Source organism: Perognathus longimembris, chromosome 3 (genome assembly GCF_023159225.1).
Source record: "Perognathus longimembris pacificus isolate PPM17 chromosome 3, ASM2315922v1, whole genome shotgun sequence".
NCBI classification, from domain to species: domain Eukaryota; kingdom Metazoa; phylum Chordata; class Mammalia; order Rodentia; family Heteromyidae; genus Perognathus; species Perognathus longimembris.
In genome coordinates, this window is record NC_063163.1 from 100,413,173 (window position 1) to 100,439,160 (window position 25,988).

The 25,988-nt window shown below is 48.4% G+C and overlaps 1 protein-coding gene across 1 annotated transcript; it reads left to right on the forward strand.

Moving 5' to 3' along the window:
- The first annotated feature begins 177 nt into the window (after positions 1-177).
- On the forward strand, positions 178-25,743 carry Adamts15 (ADAM metallopeptidase with thrombospondin type 1 motif 15). The gene is made up of 8 exons (XM_048343623.1): positions 178-1,924; positions 11,274-11,406; positions 11,920-12,087; positions 12,347-12,630; positions 19,381-19,558; positions 20,627-20,808; positions 20,916-21,091; positions 23,066-25,743. Exons 1-8 carry the CDS (start codon positions 968-970, stop codon positions 23,838-23,840), a joined length of 2,853 nt encoding a protein of 950 aa, XP_048199580.1. The 5' UTR covers positions 178-967; the 3' UTR covers positions 23,841-25,743.
- Positions 25,744-25,988: the final 245 nt, after the last annotated feature.

Genomic DNA, 25,988 nt, shown 5'->3' on the forward strand with positions numbered 1-25,988 from the left:
AGGGTTATCAACTTTGTTTTAAAAAACAACTTATTTGATTGTAAGTTCCTATCATTTAAATAGTGGCTGTGCTTAACTCAACATTTAAGTCCATTCAACATATACAGCCTACCGCTGGCCCTGAGGTTGACAGCAGGCTGGGCTAGCTCTGGGATTCAGCAGGGCTCCCCTGCGGATCCCTTGGGATCTTTTAGGGGATTTGGGGCTGAAGGAACAGCAGGGACTATGCAATAGGAGGACGGGCAGGGCCTGGGAGAAGAGTGGTAAGTGGTGTCTTTATTCCTGATACCGGCTACCGGCTACCGGGAGATAGAGGCTGTCCGCGTGGGTAGTGGTTCTTTTGATATGCCCCAGGCACTGGGGCAAAATGCTAACGGAGACTCCAGTTCTGGTTTCTGCGGCCAGCCCACGCCTCCTGCCTCAGCTTCACGCCACTCCCTCCTTGCCAAGTGGCTCTCGCTCCGGAGGCGGGACCGAGTTCTCCGGTGGCCCCGGGAGGCTTGGGGCTGCGAGCTCTGGGAGGTTGGGAGGGGAGAGAGAGAGATCGGCGCTGACTGGGCAGCTCAGAGGAGGGGGACCCTTTAATAGGCTCGCTCAGAGCCTGCTTTGCAGCGCTGCGAGTGGCTGCGATTCGGAGAAGCCACCCGGGGCACCTCCCGCCAAGTTCTCCCGCGGCAAATCTTCGTTCTTGCACTTGACAGCGATTGTTCTTAAAGCTCCCCGGGAGCGCTTTCCTTGGAAAGGCACAGGTAGGAGGCGCGGGCTGCCCGGTGCACGCTTGCTGCTCTGCGAGGAGTCTCCCAGCCTGGGTTGGCTCTCTCTTTTTTGGGGGGTGGTGGTGAGGGGAGCTGCTGGCTGTCCCAGGGAGCGCTGGTGTGCCGGTGTGCGGCTGCAAGGAGACCGTGCCTGACGCCGGGGAGCCAGGACAAGCCCCTTCCCAGAGCGCGGCTGTGCGCGGCCCGGCGCCATGCTTCTGCTGGGCGTCTTAGCGCTGGCTCTCCTCGGGCGACCTGCTGGCGGCTCCGAACCAGACTGGGAGGTGGTGGTCCCCATCCGCCTGGACCCGGACATCAACGGCCGCCACTACTACCGCAGGGGTCCCGAGGACTCCGGAGACCAGGGACTCATTTTTCAGATCACAGCGTTTCAGGAGGACTTTTACCTACACCTGACGCCGGATGCTCAGTTTCTGGCTCCCGCCTTCGCCACCGAGTATCTGGGTGTCCCGCTCCAGAGGCTCACCGGCAGCTCTCTGGATCTGCGACGCTGTTTCTACTCGGGCGACGTGAACGCGGAGCCGGACTCGTTCGCAGCAGTGAGCCTGTGCGGGGGTCTCCACGGAGCCTTCGGCTATCGGGGCGCAGAGTATGTCATTAGCCCGCTGCCCAACGCCAGCGCGCAGGCGGCGCAGCGCAACCGCCAGGGCGCACACCTCCTCCAGCGCAGGGGTGCCCCTGGCGGCCCTTCCGGAGACCCCACTTCTCGCTGCGGGGTGGCTTCAGGCTGGAACCCCTCCATCCTGAGGGCCCTGGATCCTTACAAGCCCGGGAGGACGGGTTTGGGGGAGAGTCACAGCCGGCGCAGGTCCGGACGCGCCAAGCGCTTCGTGTCAATCCCACGGTACGTGGAGACGTTGGTGGTGGCGGACGAGTCCATGGTCAAGTTCCACGGTGCGGACTTGGAACATTATCTGCTGACGTTGCTGGCCACGGCAGCTCGGCTCTACCGCCATCCCAGCATCCTCAACCCCATCAACATCGTCGTGGTCAAGGTGCTGCTTCTTGGAGACCGTGACTCCGGGCCTAAGGTCACAGGCAACGCGGCCATGACTCTACGCAACTTCTGCGCCTGGCAAAAGAAGCTGAACAAAGTGAGCGACAAGCACCCTGAGTACTGGGACACGGCCATCCTCTTCACCAGGCAGGTGAGTTGATCGGTCACCTCTTTGGATCCACTTAGCCCCAGTTCTCTTAAGGGTCACCTCCCTTAGCTATCCCAAGTCCCTTTGTGACCTGCAATGCCCCCAAGTATAAGTTCTGTTCCTCTCTTCTGACTTCAATTTCGGAACTTCGGAACTTCGAGTTCGAGCCCTTTGCTAGGCTCCCGGGAGCTCCGGCTCACGTGCATCTGGTGGTGGTGGTGGTGGTGGTGGGGGGGGGGGGATGGAGGAGAGCTTGTTTCTTCCGAAGGTGTTGGCTTGATCCAGCCAATCAGTGCTTCCTGGAGCGGGTGCCCGAGGGGCTGGAACCCAGGAAGTTGCCGCCCCAGAGCCGCAGTTTGTTTTAATGGCCCATAGGAGGCGCTAAGAGGATGGTGTTGAAAAGGGTGGGAGCCTAGGTCTCTCTTGTATGGAACATCTAAATTTTGCCACTTCGGAGGAGGGTTTGTTTCGCAGGCTGTAGAAGTGGAAGGTGATGATACAAGGTCAGTGCCTGCTATGTTTCTAGCTGGTAATAGGTCCTCTCTTAGGCTTGGGCCTTAAAAACCTGTATTGGGGTGAAAGGGAATCCTTGACGTATTTCGCAGGCTGCAGAGAAAGGCATCCCTCCTTCATAGTTGCTTTTCCTAACTCTTCTCTGTTAGGCCTTGCCCAGAGAGTTCCACGCCGTTCCCAGCAGGGCAATTTAGCAAGGCACCTGTTTGGTGCTGGGACTGTTTCGCTTGGAGTTTCAAGTGGGGTTTCACTTGGAACGAAGCTGGGAAAAATCTCTTCCGATGTTCCCAGATCCTTCTTAGCAGAGGATCTGCTAACATCTGCTCAGCTGTAGGGTGCAGAACAGAACAGGCAAGACTGCTCATGTTCTGGACTCACTGGAATTCCTAAGACCCCACTACAGTGCAGGGCCCCAGCCGCCAACCTGCAGTGGAAACAGTGTGAGCTTAGTGAGGACACTTTGAGGACTCCAGCTGTAGGGTTGGAAAGGTATGGAGTGTGGAGATGAGAGAGATGAATCCAGACCAGGAAAAGCAGCTTTGCCCTTTGCAGGTCTTTACTTGATAGTCTATTTTCCAAGAAGCTACAAATCTGTGAACATTTAGATTCATAGGTGTTGACATGGTTGGAAACTGTAGAGTTTCTGGATTCTTGAAATTTCTCAGATACAGGAGACTGGGAGGAAAAGGGCCAGCCCAAGGGACCTGTTTCCTCTAAGCTTGGGGGCTGCGCCTTGAATCTGTGCCACGTCCTTGGTTTGTCATTATCCACACCCCACAGTAATCTGGCGATGGCACAGCATCTTGGGTTACTTCTGGGGCTCTCAATCTCCTCTGCTTCCAAATGGCCACTTGAAGCTGGTCTGGCGCCCACGGGCTGGATCTGGAGTCGTGCACAATAACCCATTTGGCACAGCTAGTCCTCTTCTGGAGTTGGAACTTCCCTCTTTCCCAGCCTCTTCTCCTCCCACCACCTGGTTTCTCTAGGGAGGTCTTTGGCCTGAGTCTTGCTTCCTTGGGTTCATTCTTCTAACTGAGGATTGTGGAGTGGCTGCTGCCCAGTCCCTACAAGCACTGTCTGAGTCATGGGGAAACTGAAGAGAGATGGCTCCAACCTCCCCACACAGACCAGCCCTGCAGTCGTATTGCTGAGGGGTGGGTGAGGGGGAATAGAGGCAAAGAACAGGATATCTTAATGGGCAAAGCAGCTGTTGTCCCATTTGCTACCCAGGATGCCCTCATGGAAGTCACTCCCAGGCTCTAAAGTAACAGACCTGTCTCTGCGGCTTAGTGCTTAAGGATGACTTTTGGGACCAGCCCTAGGAAGAAGAGTCCTGCTGGGGAACATAGCCCTGCCATCAGAAGGATCCCACTGTTTGAAGAAGAAGCAATCAAACAGTACAGCAGCTTCTGTCTGTCAGTGTTGTGCTAGACTCCCAGGGAGCTCTGTTCTCCATGCATAATGGCTACAAGATGCATGACCACTTGGGTCACAAGGAGTTGATATGCAAGATGTGCCTTTAGAAGCTGTTTGCCCTTTAGGCAAACAGCCTAGAGGGCAAAGCCAGAGGGCAGGAGGCTGTGTTGGCAGGTCCATCATCAAGGTATGTGTGTTATGCTCTGGGTAAACATCCCTCTCATCCCTCCTTGCCAGCACAGATTTTGGGGCCTGTTGCATTCTTGGAGTCTTAGCAAATCTCTCATTCCTGAGCTCCCTGGGGGAAGGTACAGTACTGGATGAGGACAAGAGCAAACAGCTGCTCTTTCTAGTCTAAGGCAAATGTGGTCTCCAGGAACGTTAACTATCCAGAAGGGAGAATACATTGATCATACAGCTAGTGTTTTGACAATTGGAAGAGTTTATGTAAAGATTCAGAAGGAGTTCATGGACAAAGAGTACACATCGGAGTTTGCAAATCAGTCAGCCTCCAGGCTCCTAACAGCAGGATGAGGTCAGCCTGGGACTGGAACAAGGATCTGCCCAGAACCCAAAGACAGTCTTCGTTATTTATTTCTATGAGTAAAACTGTTTCTCTGGCTTCTCCTTGTACCTAGCAGTAGACATCAGGTATCAACCTGACAGGCTCTCCTATGCTGAGACTTCCTGTCTTTAGGTCTAAGGCTTCTGTTGTTTGACTAATCCTTGATGGCAGACTGGCTTTCATTCATTTATTTACACATTCTTTTAATGCTTATGAACATCTATTGTTTCGAAGTACTATTTGGGCTGAGCTATGCATATTAATAGGATGTGGCCCTAGGAATTTACAGCGTGTCAAGCAGTAGCTAATCACAATACAGTGTGCAAAGTGCCAGGACAGAGGAGACCCTGGGGCCTGGCCAGAGAATGATTTCCAAGAGCTCCAGCTGTGGAAAGGGCTACTTCGTGCTGGGGAGATGGCAAAGGAAGCTTGTTTTCTATGTGGTAGGTGATCTTTACTCTTTCCACTATTAGTGTCACAGTGACATTGCTTCTCTTGCATGAAGACTTGTAGGTTATTTATTTTTTCCCCCACAGGCTAATTCTTTCATCTGTTTTCATCTGTTTTCTCCTCTGCCAGTTTCCCTTCTCTTCTGGCCCTATTCTTTCCCCTCTTTTGGGACTATCCATCTAGGTGGGGCTTTTCTTTTCTGTCTTACTTTCTTCATTCATACTCTGATTTCTCCCCTCTCACAACCACAAGCTTGGTGACTGAGGAGGATCATGGCTTATGGGGCATATTCTGTGCTGTGCATGGCAGAATGGTGTCTAGAACCTCATGTGACAAAGAGGTCACAGCTTTCTGGACAGAAATGAATCACCTGAAACAGGGCAGTGGACTTAGTGTTCTGGTTAAAAACCGTGAATAAGCTGGGTGCCAGTATTTCATGCCTGCAATCCTCTCCATCCCTTCCTTCTTAACTCTTCTTCTTTTTTAAAATTAAAAAATATTTTTTAGACCATTGGTTTAGTTAAGAAGGCCAGGGAGACATTGGGTGTGGTAGCTCATGCCTGCAATCCTACCTTACATAGGAGACAGAGATAGGAGGATTGAGGTTCCATGCCAGCCTGGGCAAAAAGTTACTGAGACCCTATTTTAAAGAACATGTGAGCATGGTGGTGTACAACAAAAACCACAGCTGCTGTAGGAGGATTGAAGTCTGAGGCCAGCCTTGGCAATGAGTGCAAAATCCTATCTGAATAAGAATGGAAGCAAAAAGGGCTAGAGGCGTGGCATGAGTTGATCACTTGTCTAGCAGGCATGAGTTCAAATCTAAGTACTGTGAATAACAATGACAATAGTAATAAGTGAAAAAGGTGGCCAGTGAGATTTTCAAGTTCCTTAGGTGTTTCTTTCCACTTTCCTCTGAATTCCCCTGTGGTTCTCTCTCTCTTGCTTTCACCATCCCTTGACACTTCCTCATGCCTCATTTTGATACCTTGATGTGATCACATGACACAAAGGAATGAGTCAGTTGGACCGAGTTTGAGTCCTAGCACTTAAACTTCCAACCCAAGAACTGTAAATAAGTTAGCTCCCTGAACTTCACTTTCCTTATTTATCATCCTTCGACTGAGGTTCACAATGACAATGTGATGTCTAACTGGTAAGGCTACTTTAAGGACAAGTTATTGAATCACCAGGTAGAGGCACTTGACAGAAGCAGCTAGTATTTTATCATTATTACCTTAGAAGTTGCTTATGTATTTCTTGTTGTCAAATCATTACCTACGGAATAATTAATTAGCCTTGCCAGGGTGTGAATTTGGAATAGCTCTGGTTTAAAGCATTCTGTCTCTTGTAGAGAATGCTGGAAACTATCTTTTGCCTTTGCGTATTACACTTGGTGGTTAAACATTCCTGTGTTGTGTAAGAACTACAGGTGCCAGCATTTGCTTCATCCTTATCTGTAAACCCCTTTAGAGTCTCTACCCATTATGCCTTTGGAGCCCCTGCACAGTCTCATGCATCTCGTGGCTCAGCAAGTATGCATGGAAGCAAGATGCTGGGAAAGCCTGGGGCTCAGATAGTTGCCTCCCTCCTGGGGATTATGAATCCAAGTTCCAAGCTGTCAGGCTGCAGGGTTGGGAGAGAGAGCCATGGGTTCTTCTGGCATTGCTTCTTGGCGCTCTGCCATCAGGCTTTGTCCGGGAGAGAGGTGGGGCCCCAGAAAGGAGCATGATAATCTACTCTGGGGTCAGCAGACAGGGTGCCTGGCAGGATCGGGGGTCACTGGGTCAATGCAGGTGTGGGACAAGGAGCCAGGAGCTTGCTCACCCAGACAGGCCCCAGCAGGAACTGCTCCTAGCACTGAATCCTGCTGGGCATTATCCCTTAATATTTTTCACTCAAGGCTAGCACTCTATTACTTGAACCATGCTTCTACTTTCAGTATTTTTTTTTTTTTGTGCCTAATTGGAGATAAGAGTCTCAGGGAGTTGTTTTTTCTTGCCTGGGCTGGCTTTAAACTGTGTTCCTCAGATCTCAGTCTCCTGAGTAGCTAGGGTTATAGGCATGGAGCATCAATGCCTAGCAGTCTTTTTTTTTTTTTTTTTTTAGATCCCTTAGCCTCTTTACTCTTGAGGTGGGTGTGGACCACAAGCAGTCAGGAAGCTTGTTTAGAGCCCAGTTCCTAGACTGTACTGTGTAGGTCTCAATCTTGACTCTGCTTCCTCTGTCTAATTCAGGGCTCACTATGTGATCCTGGATGAGTTATTTCCCATCTCTGGGTTTATTCTGTAAAATGGGGCCCAATACTGGCATCTATCCTAAAGCTGTGGTGAGGATTATATGGGCTAATCCAAGTAAAAGTCTTGCATCAGTGTCTGGCACACAGTAGTCACTTAAATGCTAGCCATCATCACTATACTTGGTTGGCACCCTCTTATAGCCATCACTTCTCAAAAGCCATCACTTCTTCCTGAAAGCCTTGGCTTTTCTTCCTCCTCATTGATGGAATTCTTGCCATTTTGCTTACTTCAGTCTCTTGCATTTTGTACATCTGGAGAACTTTATGTGCCAGTGAAGTCGAATCTGCTAATAGAAGCAACAAACCTTCTGGGATGTACTGCCTCTTCTCTTGTCACCAAACAGCCTTAGTATATTGCCCAGGCACTCACTTGCTGGATTTTATTTTATTTTCTGGCAAAGCAAAACCTTCCAATCTTTGAGGATTGCAAACACATGGGTTTGTGTGTTTTGTCCTTGGCCAGGAACACGTAGTGGTACATGGCAGAGATTCAGATGGAAAACTAATACTTGCATGAGGGTGCTTTATACCAGCAAATACGGTATCCCAACAGCATGCAGTCAAATGGTATAGATTCAGGACCCCTTTCTTGGCTTATAGCTGGGATCTGACTCTTCTGAGAAGCAGGATAGGGACTAGAACTCTAAGTGCTAGCAGTGTGCAGGTGGCCACAGTTTTCCTGTGCATTAATGCTTCCTAGTCTTAGGTATATAATCTCAACTCATTGAACCTCAGTTTCCTCAGGAGATGGTTGTGAAGTTCTGTAAAGGTTCTGGACCCTGTTACATAGCTCTGAAGATGGCTCTGGCTCTCGGTCTTGGATTTCTGGAATTCGGTTGCATGAGCATGTATTTCTTTTCTGCCATATTAAAAAAATGAATGTTCTCCATTCTTATGGATCTCTTACCCTGCTGCTGGAAAACATGGAGTATCCCAGCATGTGACTGGGAAGCCTAGGAAGTGAAGATCTGCAGAGTGGGCATCTGGTAGGAGTCCTGGAAGTCAAATTGGGGATTGCAAACACATGGATTTGTGAGAAACAGTAGTCAAAGTATTACATCTATCTATCTATCTATCTATCTATCTATCTATCTATCTATCTATCTATCCATCTATCATCTGTTGCCAGTCATGGGGCCTGGTTGCTGTCCCTGAGCTCTTTCATTCAGGGCCACAGCTCTACTTCCTGTTTTCTAGTAGTTAATTGGACATCAGAGTCTCAGGGACTTTCCTGCCTAGGCTGGCTTTACACCTCCATCCTCAGATCTCAGCCTTCTGAGTAGCTAGGATTACAGGTGTGAGCCATCAGCACCTGGCCCGTATTTATCTGTTTAGTTTGCAATTCTAATCCTAAATTGCTTTATAAAAGGGGGCAGTTAGAAAAGAACAGTCTAGGAAGATTAGGTTCTTAGCCAAGATGATTCTTAGATCTTTTGGAAAGGCAGCTGTGACTATAAGAGTAAGGGCAAATTGCCAGAAGTAGGAAGACAGGTAGGGACTGGGATGGGAAATGCTTATACTTTCCAGACAGAAAGAAACAGAACAGTGTCTAATTTTTGAAGAGCAGTGCCTGAGTTAAAGAGGTTAAGGCTATTTAAGTGTTTCTGAGTTAATTCCAGAAGGGTGGAGATATTCAGAGTCATAAAGGAGGCACAACTGTGCTGCTGTAGAACCATATGTGGCTGGTGAAAGCACCACACAAGGCCCAGTGGTTGTTCATTGGTATCCCTGGCTTGGGGAAGAGGGACAGACAGACAGACCAGCAGAGCTGCTGACCCCAGCAGAGGAATCTTCCCACACTGAAGAAGTCTGTCACTGTGGGGAGCTTCTGTCTGCTGCATCCTTAACTCTCAGGAACTCTGCTGGCTTTCCTGTTCCTCTTGTGTGATCCAGCAAAGCTGGGATTTCTTAATGGAAAGAACAGGTTGCTCCTGGCTAGGAGGGGCCTGCAGCTGCATGTCTCTCCAGAGAGAATCTGTCCTCCCTGAGGAAGGCTGCCTTGGCTCTAAGGACCTCTCACTGCAGAGGAAGCTGCAGAGATGCTGGAAGCAATGAACTCAGGGGGGACTGGAAGCCATGGAATGTGCCTCGCTTACATCAGCCAACCAACCACCTTTGCTGGTTGGGATCCTATGCTGTAGAGTCCAGGGTCATAGGGCTCCATTGCCTACCCTCTTTCCATCACCATGCATGTAGTGTTTTCCTTGGCTGTGACTGAGTCCGCAGGCATACACGCCCTTGATGCAGGCATGCTCCCCTCCATCCACAAGCGGGTCCGTGAGCCCTGGCCATCGCATCCTGTAAACTACTCACTGAATAGGTGAATAGGATTTGATAGCAATTGTTAGGGCTCTGGGGAAGAAGAACTGTTGAGGAGAGTATGTTTTTGAACAGGGAAGAATTCTGTGAAGGAAAGGGAATTCAAGGACCCCTGGGCTTGCTGGAAGTGGAAGAAGTGCCCTGTGCAAACCCAGACAGCGGAACAAAGGTGGGGTGCACAGTGTCTCTCACTAGCTCTGGCACCCTAGGTTCAGGCTGGTTACCCTCGTGGTTCTTTGGCCAGAAGAACTGTTAACTCATTAGCAAGTGTGACTATCACCTGACTGCTCAGACAGTAAACTTCTGAGTGCGTTGGATTAAATTTTGTTGTTTTTCTGTACTATGCCCAGTCTTCTTCCCTGCCCCCTTGTTCCACTAACTGCTGCTGCCTCCTCTCAAGCCCAGGTCACCATAGGCACGTGTGCACCCAACCACCACATAGACACAGCCAGAAAGGGGAACAAGATGGAGAGCCATGCCCTGGGTGCATTCATGTTAACCCCTTGCGCCCACAGGAGAATGACAAAGCTCTCTTTCCATGAGTTTACTGGGCAATTAGCTAAGACTGAGTACCTAGTCATACAAACCCTGAGTGCATGCTTCTGCTCTGTGACTTGAACCCCTTTGAATCCCTTTTAGCTTCTTTGTCTGTAGAAGGTGATGTTCGACCATTGGTTCAGAGGAATGTTGTGAGGATTAGATGGGATTCTGCATGTTGTATACATGCATGGTGTCAACATTTAGTAAATCATGGCCATAGTTAGCTAGGATCATAAGCCTAAGGTTCTACCAGTGACAAATAAAGGTTATAAAATAGCTTCCTCTTGAAACCATTATGAGGATGGGATGACATGATTCATGTCATTGTTTCTTGTGCCCCGTGGAATGTCCTCAGTGTTAAAAGTAGAGACATAATGAAGTAATTGCTAGTGTCATTGATTCAATGCTTGCTTTCTCAAAGGGGACAGAAGATGCATGATTGGCTTATTTTCAACTCCTGGATTTCTAAGCACTGTCCTGTGTGCATAATAAGTTCTAGAGCTATCCACAACAGGAGCCCCATATTGCCCTCAACATTTCCTGGGAATACTTCCTGTTGGAAGCTCTATGTGTTGGAGGAAGTTGTTTCCTGTTTAGATAATCATTCATTTTTCTTTCTTTGCCAGAAGCCCTTGACTTGCAGTCCTATTGAGCTTCTGCAGCTAATTAAACTATGTAGCTGGTGTCTTATATCCACCATATTCTGCTTCCTTCTGGTTCAAGAAAGCCAACGCATTGGCATGGGTGGGCCCTTGGCTCAACTTAATTCATAGTTGTCCAAATGGCAGCCATTCAGCAAAGATGGAGGCTGCTCAAGGCTGACCATGGATGGTGATCGTGGTTGCCTTCCACCCCCACCCGCCTCAGGAATCCATAACCAGAATCTCACCCTACTGTGGGAGCTGCTCTTTCCTCTAGAAGGCCATCTCTATATAAAGCACTGGACCTTGTAGTCCATTTTTGTACCTCATAATTTCCTACCACAGCACCTCCCAGGGTGGGGTTGGGCTTAATCCCTCAGAGAGCCACAGAGCTTCCTCCTGGAGGCCTCAGTGTGGTTCAGTTCCATGAATAGCTCCATAACCCTAAGCAAGGAAGGCTTGGCTCAAGGGTGCTTGACCTGGTAGCTGGGCCCCATTGAGGCTGGAGTGTGATGACTTGGAAGGTCCCATAGGATGCTCTTTCTTCCCTTCAGGTCCCTCTGTCATCATCTAACTTTTGGCTGACTCTATTTCTTCCCTACTTGGCAGGATCTGTGTGGGGCTACCACTTGTGACACCCTGGGCATGGCCGATGTGGGTACCATGTGTGACCCCAAGAGAAGTTGCTCTGTCATTGAGGATGATGGGCTCCCGTCAGCCTTCACCACTGCCCATGAGCTGGGTAAGCCGGAGGTGGGGTGGAGAGTTCCTTTGGTGTGGTGGTTCTGGGTTTGTGATGAGTACTCTGAGGGCAAGGGTGGTGGTGAAGAGACATTCACCATTGCTGTGTCATATTCTGAAGCCTAAAGGATCCTTTCTTAGAGAGAGACTGCTTGGGCAGTGGCTTTGTTGTATCTTTTCTTTTCTTTGTTTTTCATCTGCCCCAGTATAGCTGCCTAGTGATAGGGTCTTTGTGCCTCTGTGGGCTATATCACTTGGGAACTATGAGAAAAATATGTTCAAAACAAGCAGACACATTCTGGCTCCACTGAACTCACAGTCTGAGGGAGGGGACAAATGACACAAGCATGGGTTCTTGGTGATATTTGCAGAGCAATCCATCCTTAGATACAAATGAACAGCATGAAAACGGTCACAGAATTTTCTGGCTTAGCCTATCCCCCCTTCAATCCCTGTGCCTTTTCTGAGCAGCCCTTTCTGCCTGTTCCCTGAGTTCTGTCATTCCACTCCACAGGTCATGTGTTCAATATGCCCCATGACAACGTGAAAGTGTGCGAGGAGGTGTTTGGAAAGCTCCGAGCCAATCACATGATGTCCCCCACTCTCATCCAGATCGACCGAGCCAACCCCTGGTCAGCCTGCAGCGCTGCCATCATCACTGACTTCCTCGACAGTGGGCATGGTAAGCAAGCCAGAATGGCAGAGAGGAGCAGGACTGACACGAAGGGCAATTAATTCATGCTATCCCTGGTGGCACTGCCCACAACCTACCTGAGGTGTGACAGTGCCAAGGAGCTGGGTTTTAGTATGGGAGCATACTACCAGTTGCATACTACAACCAGTTGCTTGTTGCTTCATTCTTTCTCTACCATTTAGATTCTAAGCCAGCTAGGCCTGACTTTCCCCAGCTTGCCCCAATGAGCATCTTTGGCTCTCTGCAGGCGACTGCCTTCTGGACCAGCCCAGCAAGCCCATCTCCCTACCTGAGGACCTGCCGGGCACTAGCTACACCTTGAGCCAGCAATGCGAGCTAGCCTTTGGTGTGGGCTCTAAACCCTGCCCATACATGCAGTACTGCACAAAGCTGTGGTGCACTGGCAAGGCCAAGGGACAGATGGTATGCCAAACTCGCCACTTCCCCTGGGCAGATGGCACCAGCTGTGGTGAGGGCAAGTTCTGTCTCAAAGGGGCCTGTGTGGAAAGACACAATCTCAACAAGTACCGGGTGAGTGCAAGAGCATGTGTGTTGTATGTGGGGTGGGGTTGGGGGTGGGGGGTGAGGAGGGTTGAGGAGTTGGAGGTGGGCCTCCTTGACCTGGTCTCCACTGGGCTGCTGCCTGTTATAGAGTGGCAGTGGCATACAGCTGTGCCATGCATCCTTTCCTGTCTATGGGCCTGTCTCTGTTTGACTTTAGGAGCAGAGCCACTGATGGGTCAGGGAACTTGGCCAGGCCTTAAATGCCAGAGACAAGGCCTTCAGTAGGACTGAGGCCTCAGGCATGAGCTCTGGGCACCATCCTAGGTGGGAAGGAGCCCAGAGGCAAACACTGGACGTTAGGATTGGCTTACCCTCTTGTGCTGTCCTTTATTCCCTCAATTAATCCCAAGTGTGTTCTATACCCATGGAGCTGGGGATTACAAAGATGAAGAAAGCTTAAAAATAAGATGAAGCACAGCCCCAGGGCCAGATTGGTAACTTGATGTGTCTTAGATTTAGTCTCAGTCTCTGTTGTGATTGTTATTGGACTCTTTGTATTTCCTTAAGCTGACATATCATTGAACAAAAGTATCTTCCCTCCTCCAGGATAAATAGGACTAGTAGTCAAATCAGAACATCTGAACACCACATAGTTAATACAAACTTATTATCTTTAACCCATGTGTTAGGGTAGTGAAGGCATCTGTGGTTTCCTAGGCAAGATCAGAAGCCCACATCCTCAATCCTGGAGATGACTATCCCTTCCCCAGCTTGAGAAGAACTTGGACAGGGTTTTATGCACACAGAGATTATATAATAAAAAGGCAATCTCCAAGTACCTGAGCACTTGCCTTGAGATGAGTGTGGTATAGAATTACTTAAAATCTTGATGTATTTATGTGTCTCAGGAATATATCTATATCTATATCTATATCTATATCTATATCTACCTAAACCATCAGTTATATATTAGGAAACAATTTATTGTGTCCAGGTAACTATGGAAGATACAACCAGGGACATAGAAATGTCACTAGAAGTCAAGACACACAGATAAGCATGTTCTATGCATTAGGATAGAGGCATAAAAATGAATTATGAGAGAGCAGGGGGTAGTAAATTAACAGTGATCAAAGGAGACTCAAAGACCTTTGAGGAGGAGATGGGATTTGAAGAACATTGAGGGGTGAGTAGGGTCTCTCAGTAGCTGAGGAGACAACAAGGCTGGAAGGTGGGTACAAGGAGTCAGGCTGATGGCGGAAGGATTCATTGTATATGTCTTTGGGATCTGGGGCCAGATCATAGCACACTTGATACTAGGCTGAAGGGTTCAGACTAGAAGACTGTGAGAACAGCAGGTCAAGGGGAGCTCCTTCTCTTAGGAAAAGAAGTCAGAAGATGAAGAGACTGGTACAAAGGATGCTGGGTATAGGAAATCGATTCTGATGGCCCCATCTTTCCACTTACTTTCTAGAATTATCATCAGCAAAATCCACCTATACCCTCCAACCTCTTTCCTGAACTGAAACCTGTCCTTTTCAGGGAGGAGGGGCAGCCAAGGTCAAAAGCTTCCAAAGAACCCTAATTAAGAATCAGATCACCACATGCCAATTTCTAATTTATTCCCTCCAGCTTTTGGATCCCAACAATACTTAAGTACAATCTAGGTTTATAGTCTGTCATTACAGGCATCTTTTCCTTCTCATGTCCTTACCTCCTCTCTTATTGAGCGGAGAGTCTGTGGTCTACTGTTAAAAGTTACCAGCCTGGAAACTCAAGTGGGTCTATATGATAGTAAGTGGGTCATAGACTTCTCTCTCTCTCTCTTTTTAGTTCATACATATTTACAACCTCCTAAACTTATCAGTTTATATCTTCACCTCTGATATTCATCCATTTCCTGTTACTATAATGAAATGCTGGAGGCTAGACACTTGTAAAGGAAAGAAGTTTATTTAGCTCACAGTTTTGGAGGTTGACAGTCCAAATGGCATGATGCAGGTTCTAAGCGAGGGCTCTCTGTCGTGTCACCTCACGACAGATGGCATCAGGTAGGAATGCTGTGCAAGATGGAGAGCTCATATAGTGAGACAAGAAGTCAGAATGTGGCTGGGGCCAGGCTCGTGATTTTATAACATTCATGGGACTGGCCAGCATTCCACCCTTTACGACCTCACTACATCCCACTAATCCCACCACTCAATAATCTTACCTTAATGCCTCACCTCATTAAGGAGGTCTCACTACTTACTACCACCATCCTGGGGACCACGTTTCTAACATATGAACTCTTGGGACACAGACCACATCCACATCACAAAAACTGGTATCCCTCTATACAATTCATCAAGAAAAAGAAATGGCCATCAGAGGATGAGAAGAAAACTTCCATCACTTCCCATCAGTACAACTGCCATGTCTTCTGCTCTGTGTGGCCACGCCCTCTACCTTTCCCTTTGCAGTTGACTGCACTGTCTGTGCTCTGACCCTAAGCCATTGCTCTGTGTTGCCTACCATCCCTCCTGCTCTGTCAAGAACACTTACCCAGGCTCCCTTTTCTTCCCCACACTATAATTCCATTGTCACCCCCCCACCCCCTTACTAAATTTTGTGTCAGTATTGGGTCTTGAACTCAGTCTCATGCTCTTACTTGTCTTTTTCACTCAAGTTGGCCCTTTACCACTTGAGCCACACCTCCATTTCTGGCCTTTTACTGGCTTGCTGGAGATAAGATCCCCTCAGATTTGTATGTCTGGGTTGGCTTTGAACCTAGATACTCAGATCTCAGCTTCCTGAATAGCTAGGATTACAGGCATGAGCCATCAGTACCCAGTCTGTCTTTTGAGCTGAGTCATTCCTCCCAGGATACAAATGTGCTGTGATTTCCTCCATCTTTCACGGAAGTTCTTATCATACTATGTCTTCTGAAAATATCAGTCTGTTTCTCTTGACTCCTTTTTACAGCAAAGTTCTTTGAAAGAGCTGTAAACAGACTCTCTTTAATCCCTCTCTTCCTGTGTCTCTCTGGAGCCCATTCCCTCCCAACATTCCTCCTAAATAAATAATTATGGTCACCAAATACCCTCATGTTTCTAAAGTCCAGAATGGATTTTCCTTCTTCACCTGGCCTGACATGTGGCAGTGCTGAGCGAAGTCCGGCACCCTCTCCCTAGGGCATCCTGTGTCCACCTGGCCTGAGAGCCTCTGCTGTCTTGTGGTGTCTCCTCCACATGCATCTCTTTCACTGGTTTCTCTGCATCTACTCATTTTCAGAACTCCCAATTCAGTCCTACCCACACTCAACCTGGTAGTTTATAGACGGTGGCTTCAATCTCCAATCCAATGACAGATTTGTGTATCGAACGAAGTTTTCCATTCTCACTTGGACGTCGGATACACATCTTTAACCTGGCTGCTGCAAGTCTGAGCTCCTGATTACATCCCCAAACATGCTCTGCCCACTCCGCCTTCCTCCGGCCAGAGCCCAAACCCCTTCTCTCACATGCACCTCACCTCTCATAGCTCAGTGATTCCTATTGCCTGTCTCTTCAAAATGAATCCAGAACCCCTTCCCTGTCCCTACCACTTCTGTGCTGTCTCACTTCTTCCTAGATGATAATTTGTTCCCCATCTCATTTCCCTGCATTTAAAATTTTTTTTTTGGGTCTGTTTATTGTGCTAATCTTGGGACTTGAACTCAGGGTCTGGGAGCTGTCCCTTGGCTTTTTTTTCCCTCAAGACCAGCATTCTTTCTTCCACTTGAATCAAATTTCCATTTCTGGTTTTGCTGGTTCATTAGAGATGAGATCGCATAGACTTTCCTGCCTGGGCTGGCTTGGAACTGTGATCCTCAGAAGTCAGCCTCCTTAGTAGCCAGGATTAGAGGGTTGAGCTATGGATGCCTGGCCTTCCCTGCTTCTGAGCTTACTTTTTCCAGACTACCCCACATGGAGCAGCCAGAGGGGTGATTTGAAAATAGAGGTTAGATTATGCCCAGCTTGGAGCTCTCCCTGTAGCTGGAGTACGCCATTTTGGTCTCTGTGCTCTTGGCTCTTCCTCACACTGATCCAGTGGCACAGGAATGCTATTCGTGCATCCCTCGTCAGGCACATCAGGTGCTCCCTCTGATTGGAGTGCTCTTTCCCTCACAACTGCACAGCTCATGCGCATCCTTCCTTCAGGCCTTGTTGACCCCTCAAATACAAAGCAGCCTCCCAACCACTTCCAACCCCATCTGACCTCTCTGTGCATTGTGCATTGGCTTGTTTCTGTTTGTCTTTTCCCACTGAATGCAGCGGATCTGGGGGTAAAGGCTTGCTACACATAATGTCAGAACTCAGTAAATATTTGGTGAATGAATAGGATGTGGCAGGGGCACATATGAATGTTTTTGTGTGCATGGTGAGGGCAGAAATGATACTAGGTAAAAATCAAACAGCATTGTCTCCAAAGCTGCTGCAGCAAAAGTAAATATTGAAGAAATGGTGGAGACAATAAGACTTGAGCTCATTTTCATTAATTCTTTAGGTGTCCATTGCTGATTTTGGAGAGAGTCATTTCCATGTTATAATAGGAACAAAATGCACACTGCAGGGCTCTGAGGGGTGAAGATGTACAAAGAGCAGTTGCAAGAGAAGGGGAGGGGGTGAAGTGAGTCACTAGTTTGGGAGAAAGCAGAGCTAAGGGATAGTGTTGTTTTTAAGTAGAATAAAAGAGACATGTTGATACAATGAAAGAACTATCTGATAGGAGCACAGATTGAATAAATATACTGAATATTTATATAAGTTACAGCATTTCTATTTCATGTAAGCAGTTTCTGATTCAGTTCACATTGGGCTAGTATTCCTGTGTGGGTGAAATGTGATTGTTGTACTTCTAGGCCTGTACAATGGGGTTATTTCCTCTATTGTCCAGCTGACTTGTGTTCGGGAGGTGGATGACAATTTTAAACACACACACTGAAGATTATAAATTATAAGCTTATAAAACAAGATTATATTATAATTGTATTAGATTTATGTAGATAATTATATTAAGTTTTTAAAATATTATTAAATTATAATTATATTAAATTTATCTAGAGATGATATATTTCTCTCTTCTTTTCCCTCTTAAACAAACATGCATTACATAATTTACACTAAAGCCAAATAAAGATAGTTTTAGAAAGCCAAATGAAGATAGTTTTAGGGATGCCTTCCTTCCTTCCTTCCTTTCCCTTCCCTTCCCTTCCCTTCCCTTCCCTTCCCTTCCCTTCCCTTCCCTTCCCTTCCCTTCCCTTCCCTTCCCTTCCCTTCCTTTCCCTTCCTCTCTCTCTCTCTCTCTCGCTCTCGCTCTCGCTCTCTGTGATAGTCTTAAGGCTTGAACTCAGGGCCTAGATGTTGTCCCTGAGCTTTTTTAAGCTCAAGGCTAGCACTCTGCCTCTTGAGCCATACCTTTACTTACAGCTGTTTTTGGTGGTTACTTGGAGATAAGAGTGTCATGGACTTGCCTACCTAGGCTGGCTTTGAACCATGGTCCTCAGATCTCAGCTTCTTGAGTAGCTAGGATTACAGGCATGAGCCATCTGCACCCACCTAGTTTTAGGGTTTCTTAATAGTGTCTTATCTATATGTCCTCTTTACACAAATGTCAGCACTGACAACAATGAAACTTGCTCACACATACTCTCTGAAATCTGCTCAGAGTGGTGAAAGTTTGAATTACAGAACATTTACAAATACAAATATTCAACTACCTATAGAAATTCTGCTTACTGGCAAAGCTGTTGGTCTGTCAAAGGTTTAGACTCTTGTTCATGCACTAACTACAGATAGGGAGGAATACTCAACACCTGCAAAAAGGCAGATTGGGGCTAGAAAGTTTTAAATAAGTCACCTCATTTAAATCTCCCAACAGCTGGGTGCTGGTGGTTCATGCCTATAATCCTAGCTACTTAAGAGGCTGAGATGTAAGGACTGTGCTTTGAAGCCAGCTTGGGCAGAAAAGTCCTTGTGAGACTCTTGTCTTCAATAAACCACTCAAAATCTGAAAGTGGCACTGTGGCCCAAGTGATAGAGGGCTAGCCTTGAGCACAGAGGCTGAGGCATAGCGCCCAGGCCCTGAGTTCAAGCTGACAAAACAAACAAATCTTCTAACTGACCTCAGACCTTGCCCCATTTTTGTAGGCAAAACACATGATACCTAAGGAGGTTTGGCCATTAGTTTAAGCCTACACTTGATTGAGTGACTGATGGATTGATTGCCAGAACTTGAACTTGAACTCAGAGCTTTACTTTCTTATTTGGCTTCTCTGCTCCAGGCTGGTGCTTTACCATTTAAGCCATGCTGCCATCTCCGGCTTTTTATTTTGCTAGCTAATTGGAACTGAGTCTCACTGAGTGTTCTGCCTAGGCTGGTTTTGAACCGTGATACTTAGATTTCAGCCTCCTGAGTAGCTAGGATTGTAGATGTTAGTCATAAGGGCCCAGCTTCAAGCTCACTGTGTAGGGAGGGCAGATACAATGGAGCAGCTGATTTGCCTCACTCTGAAGCCTCTGAATAGCCTCATTTATGACTGGGAGCTGTTCATTTGCTAACTAATGGGTTGAAGGGCTGTGTGGGCCCTGTGCACCCAGACTGTTTGCTTCTGTTTTGTTCATGGTGCAAAGAGGATTTCATTCCAGTGGAGTGGATGGGATGTTGCAAGCAGTACTGGTGCCAGCGACTTCTGCCTGCTAAGGGACTGAATGGGGCCTTTGGAACTGCAGCTATGTAACTCCTTCTTCTTTACAGGTGGATGGTTCCTGGGCCAAGTGGGAGCCCTATGGTTCTTGTTCTCGCACCTGTGGTGGGGGTGTTCAGCTGGCCAGGAGACAGTGCAGCAATCCCACCCCTGCCAATGGGGGCAAATACTGTGAGGGAGTGAGAGTCAAGTATCGGTCTTGCAACCTGGAGCCCTGCCCTAACTCAGGTGAGATGCAGAAGGCAACAAGGGGCCTAGGCCCTGAGAAGGTGAGCCTGGAGGTCACTGCCTCCTAGGTACCCTCCTGGGTCATTTGTGGTTCAATAAGATTGCAGTTAAGACTTACACCCCCAGAAGAGAGCCTGCAAGTGGAGAGGTACTAATCACTCCCAGAATTCATTCCTCTGGCCACTCACCTTTGGCAAAGGTGTTTGCTGGGGGCTTAGAGTGGGAGGTTAAATAGACCCAGTGCATGGGCTGCTGAAGTTGTAATAGTTAAGTACTTCTCTCTTCTAGTCAGGAATCCAAGACTTAGTGGGGATTTTTTTTTTTAACATTTTCATTATTGTTTCTATCGAAAACTTAACATTTTTTCCAATTAGAAACTTGTTCTTTTTATTTTTTTGCCAGTCCTGGGGCTTGAGCACTGTCCCTGGCTTCTTTTTGCTCAAGGCTAGCACTCTACCACTTGAGCCACAGCACCACTTCTGGCTCTTTCTATATATGTGGTGCTTGAGGAATTGAACCCAGGGCTTCATGTATACGAGGTGAGCACTTTACCACTAGGCCATATTCCCAGCTCTGTACACTTATTTTTTTCTTTTTCTTTTGTGCCAGTACTGAGATTATAACTCAGGGCCTTTATGTTGTCCCTTAACCTTGAGCAAATAAGCTCAAGGCTAATACTCTACCATGCTAGATTTTTGGTGATTAACTGGGGACAAGAGTCACATGGACTTTCACACCATGATCCTCAGATCTCAGCCTCCTGAGTAGCTAGGATTACAAGCATAAAACCACTGGTACCTGACAGCATTTTTGTTTTCTTTTTATTAACCATTCCATCTAAAATGTGAACTCAAGGTTAGATAGCTCAAGAAAGTGGCACACTGCTCATAGGGTGCCCTGTATATTTTGGTACCAGACTTCTTGAGGTGGAGATGAGCTGAATCACCCTGCTGAGGAGGGTAGAGGGCTGCTTAGAGTCACGAGGGGGCTAGCCACTCATGGGAGGGATACTGTATTTTACCCTTGGCTCCTCCATTTAGCTTCACTGTGTGCTTCCTCCCTTCCCAGCTTCTGGCAAGAGCTTCCGGGAGGAGCAATGTGAGGCTTTCAATGGCTATAACCACAGCACCAACCGCCTTACCCTGGCTGTGGCATGGGTACCCAAGTATTCAGGTGTGTCTCCCCGGGACAAGTGCAAGCTCATCTGTCGAGCCAATGGTACTGGCTACTTCTACGTGCTAGCACCCAAGGTGAGTGGATTGGACATGGGAGATCAGAGCCAGCACAGAGCTTCAGGGGGAGCATTCAACTGACACATCCTTTCTCTTCTCTTCCTTTCCTCTTGGGCCTTCTGCAGGTGGTGGATGGTACACTGTGCACTCCTGACTCTACCTCAGTGTGTGTTCAAGGCAAATGCATCAAAGCTGGCTGTGATGGAAACCTGGGCTCCAAGAAGAAGTTTGACAAATGTGGGGTGTGTGGTGGAGACAATAAAAGCTGCAAGAGGGTGACAGGACTCTTTACCAAGCCCATGTGAGTTCTGGATCCTGGAGGGTCAAGCCTGGGAGAAAAGGGGGAGATAGGTTAATGGAATTTCCTCCAGGAACTGGAAGCTAGGGCTAGATTGGGGTAAATGTCAGGTCCTGGCCGTACCCTTGTTGTGGAGGATCCACAGATGCTTTTAATCCATCCTTCCCTCCCTATCCCTTCCTCCATCCCTCCCCCGACTCCTTTATTCATCCCCCCTCCACTCATCCATCTACTCATCCACCCATCCATCCATCTGTCTGTCCACCCATCCATTTCACGAAGATTAATGCTTGAAGAGGACATTCTTCAGTGGGAGATGACATTCAGACAGATGGTGGGATCTGTCCATTGCTCTAGAGTAGAACTGACAAGTATTTAAATCTCAGTTCCTCATTTTCTTCCTGACCTTGGGGGAAGTGGTATAATCCTCAGACTTCTAAAATTATCATTTGTAAAATGAATATAATACTGGTATACTTCATATGTGCTCTTCTGAGGAGTAAAGAAATTAATTTAAAAAAGGCAAATGTAATACCTGGTACCTAATAAAAGCCCAGTACATGATCATGAAGGAGGCAGTGGGTGAGAGCTGCCATCTTCTCCCTGGCCTGAGGGATTGGATTGAGGTGAGAATGGCAGTAAACTGAGGAAGGGACTGAGCAAGTGGTTGGGCCTGAGGAGCTTCCACTTCCTGGAAAATGAGCTCCAGGGTCAGCTGGGGAATTATCTCTGGGCCTCTTCTAGTCCCACCTCCAGTGTCTGTGGCTCCCCAGCTGGAGCTTCTGAGCTGTATTCTGGAAGAAGCAGACGCTGGAGGTTTGTTGGGAGCATTAAGTATGGTTGGCCTGGCAACCCAAGTATTGATGATGGGAAGACCAGATGGCTAGCCTAAAGTCTGACTGTCCCCTGTGGACACGAACTCCCCTTCTAGGTCATTAGGTGGCTGAATCTTGGCTTCTTTTCTGGAAGCTTGAGCACTCCAGGTGCCATGTTTCACAGAGACCTGTGGCATGTGATTGCATGAAGAGTTGAAGGTTTATATCTAGATGTACCTTAGATGACATGGCAAGCGCCCCTTTCCCAGACTATGGGAGCTGGAGGGAGCTTTAGCACTGATCTAGCTTACCTACCTCAGTGTGCAGATGAGGACACCAGAGCCCACAAAACCTGGGCTTACTTCCTTCAAGGTGTCTGCGTCAGAACCGATCACCATCCCCAACTCCAAGGCTAATTCTTTTACTGAGTCACGTTGCCCTTGCCCTCCTCATGGCTGCTATCTATTGAGTCCTCTCTGTGCCAAGCACCGAGTTCCATGATTTATATGCTGTGGCTTCCTTAATCCTTGCAGTTCAATGAGGTATGTGTGATTATGAGATCGGTTTTATGGGTTTAGGAAACAGAGGCTTAGGGAAGCGAAGACTCCATCCAAAACCAACAGCAAAGCAAGGTGTGTGGATCTGTGACTCCAAAACTTGTGCTATTACTCACATCTAAGAATTCATCAACAGATATACTTACTGAAGAGAAAAGATTATGAATGCACCTAAAGACCAGGCCTTGGGTTTTAGATGATCTAATAATTAGTCCATGTATCAGCTTTCATATTGGTGTTTTCATTGTGTTTTGGGTGGTGATTAAGTAACTTGGTTAGTTGTGTGTGTGTGTGTGTGTGTGTGTGTGTGTGCATGCACGTGCATGCATGCATGTGCACGTGCCAGTACTGGGGCATGAACTTTGCTGCCTAGGCTGGCTTTGATAATCCTCAGATAATCTTTAGATCTCAGCCTCCTGAGTAGCTAGGATTACAAGTGTGAGCCACTGCTGTCTAGCAGTGTGGTTAGTCTTTGCACACTGCAGGTACCTTGGTGACTGGGACCCCCAGGTTTTCAAACAAGGAATCCATTGTGACTTTGAAGGGAAAGAGAGGCCTTTGGTCCAGGAATGTGTCTGACGCAGTTGCTCCCTCTTCTTCCCCAGGCATGGATACAATTTTGTAGTGTCCATCCCTGCAGGAGCCTCGAGCATAGATATCCGCCAGCGGGGCTACAAGGGACTTATTGGGGATGACAATTACCTGGCCCTGAAGAACAGCCAAGGCAAGTACCTGCTCAATGGGCACTTTGTGGTGTCGGCGGTGGAGCGGGACCTGGTGGTGAAGGGCAGCCTGCTTCGGTACAGCGGCACAGGCACAGCGGTGGAGAGCCTGCAGGCTTCTCGGCCCATCCTGGAGCCGCTGACGGTGGAGGTCCTCTCCGTAGGCAAGATGACACCACCCCGGGTCCGCTACTCATTCTATCTGCCCAAAGAGCCCCGGGAGGACAAGTCCTCTCACCCCAAGGACCCTCGAGGACCCTCGGTGCTGCACAACAGCGTCCTCAGCCTCTCGAATCAAGTGGAGCAGTCAGATGAAAGGGCCCACGCACGCTGGGTGGCAGGCAGCTGGGGGCCTTGCTCAGCAAGCTGTGGCAGTGGCCTGCAGAAGCGATCGGTGGACTGTCGGGGTTCTCCAGGACAACTTGGGGTCTCTGCCTGTGATACAGCCCATCGGCCAGTAGAGGCACGAGCCTGCGGGGAGCCCTGCCCAACCTGGGAGCTTGGGACCTGGTCACCCTGCTCCAAGAGCTGTGGCCGTGGATTTAAGAGGCGTCCTCTCAAGTGTGTGGGTCATGGAGGCCGGTTGCTGGCCAGGGACCAGTGCAATCTACGCCGCAAGCCCCAGGAACTGGACTTCTGCATCTTGAGGCCCTGCTGAGTGGGACGGTCCCATTCTTCCCCTCATTCTCTGGCCGGCTGATGTGCTGGTGCTCTGGCCAGCTGGAGCAGAGGACTGTAGGCAAGGCCTGTGCCCTGATGCCACTTGCCTCCAGGACTAGGGCCATGGGTTGGGGAGAGAGGTTCCCTTCTCCCTGGACTGGGCAGGGGGAAGACAATGAGTGCACAGTCTACCTCATGCCCTGCTCCTTTGGGGGACCCAGTTGCAAGGAGAGGCCACAAGGTGCGGGGCTGGGCAGAAGGTGCTGAGGGAGGCCAGTGTTGTATGCCCCCACCCACCCCCAGGAAGAACTTCAGGGACCTCAACTCCCAAGGGAGGCCACAGGCTGCTGGAAGAGTCATGGCCCAATAGCATGCCACCATGAGGTGGCTCCAGGGAGCTCTCTGTGAGATGTCTCTGAACCAGGCAGGGATTTCACGGTGCTCTCAGTCCTCCTTCCTTTTCTGACAGACATGGACTGAATTATAAAGTCTGCCCTTGGGAGTAGGCAGTAGCCAAGGGGAGAGTGAGCATGGGTTGTGACTGGACTTGGGTCCCTTCCACTTGGGAAGAGGAGTCGACCACAAGTCCTAAGGTTCCTCATCCTCCATCGTAGCCTATCCTGAAAGACCAGCCTCTTCTCTCCTCCCCCGAAGGCCAGAGTGTCAGACTGGCAGAGGGCCACCAAAGTGTTCTCTGAGGCTTTGCAGGCAGATGATCCACATCTACAGAGCCCATCTTCCCTAGGAGGGAGCTGGCCAATGCAAACAGATGCCATCACTTAGAAAATGCAGGGAATGTAAGGAGAGATCTAGAAGGCTCTGGCGACATTGCATTTGGGGTGGGAGTGCTGTGCTCTTGGGGTTGGATTCAGGAATACATATAAGGAATACATCTTCCTGAGAAGGATGTAAGGCTGATGCTGAAGACACTGCCTTGCTCTAGAGAACACCCAACATGGCCATAACCCTGGAATATACAGGCCTGGGGGTGGGAGGTGCTGAATACCCATGTGCCTCTAAGTAAGTATTCATTCCGACAGCTCCTGCTGTCTGTCTGCCATGGGCACATCATATTGCATCTCCAGGTCTTTGCCTGTCCAGTTAATAAATGGGCCTCACTCTTTGCTACCTCAGATTGTGCTCTCTGGAAACCCACCTTATCTCTCTCCAGGGTCAGAATTGATCTGGTGCTTCCTCCACCCCCAGCCATAGAGAAGAGCATGTGGTACATGCTTTCCACAGCCTGGCCACCTGCTACAGCTCCCAATAGGAAGACAAGGGTCTCTCTCTTCAGGTTCTTTGGCTGCAGATTTCAAGAGCACCAAAAATCAGGGACCTGATTGCAGCCACCAGTAGGAACTGCTAGAAACACACCTTTCTTGTAGGTGCTGGCAAGGGACTAGAAGCCCAGGTGTTTCTTACAGTGTCAAGTGAGGAAATATGTTGGAGTTAGAGATCCTTTAGCTAGGCAGGGTAATTTCTAAGGTGCAGATGCCCAGGGGATATTCTACTTCAAAGTCTAGGTGAAAAGTTCAGGACCTCAGTGGAGAATGTCATTAAGGTAAGACCTGCATGTATTTTCCATGAGAAGGGGGTTCAGTCTTTTTATTTGATTTTCCCTAATAGTCAAACCCTTGGAATGGTGTTCCAACCCTGTTCCCATCTCAGGCTAATGACCTTGGACAAGACTCCTGCAGGGGCTAGCTCTCTGAGACAGGGCTGCAGTCACCCTGGAATGACAGAGTTAGGAATCCATCCTGCTTCTTGTACCTGTGAGCATGGAGAGACTACAGAGACAAAAGGGCCCCAGGTCAGGGAGCCTTGCCAGACAATGACAGCAACAATCCAGTTCTTGGAGCCTTCTCTTCTAGCTGAAGAGAGGGTATGCAGAGGCTGTGTGGAAGGGCATGAGAAGGGGTGGGTGGGAAGGGAGGTGATGGGATGGGTCACTGAGGTGACTGGCTTCTAGCAGAGCAGTGTTTGCCATCAGTTGCTTTACAAATCTTTTTAAGGAGGGATAACCACTCTTGCTCCCGACATGGGCCATGTTTCCATGGTCTATTCTGTCACAATGTTTTTTTTTTAATTTCTTTTTTAAAAAGTGGTATGATGAAAACAACTTGGCAAGCTCATCTTGTCTTGGGAC

Coding starts and splice junctions, on each gene's coding strand:
- Adamts15 (XM_048343623.1), top strand. CDS start 968: ATGCTTCTGCTGGGCGTCTTAGCGCTGGCTCTCCTCGGGCGACCTGCT. Junction 19,559..20,626: donor GGAGCCCTGCCCTAACTCAG/GTGAGATGCAGA, acceptor CTCCCTTCCCAG/CTTCTGGCAAGAGCTTCCGG. Junction 21,092..23,065: donor GGACTCTTTACCAAGCCCAT/GTGAGTTCTGGA, acceptor CTTCTTCCCCAG/GCATGGATACAATTTTGTAG.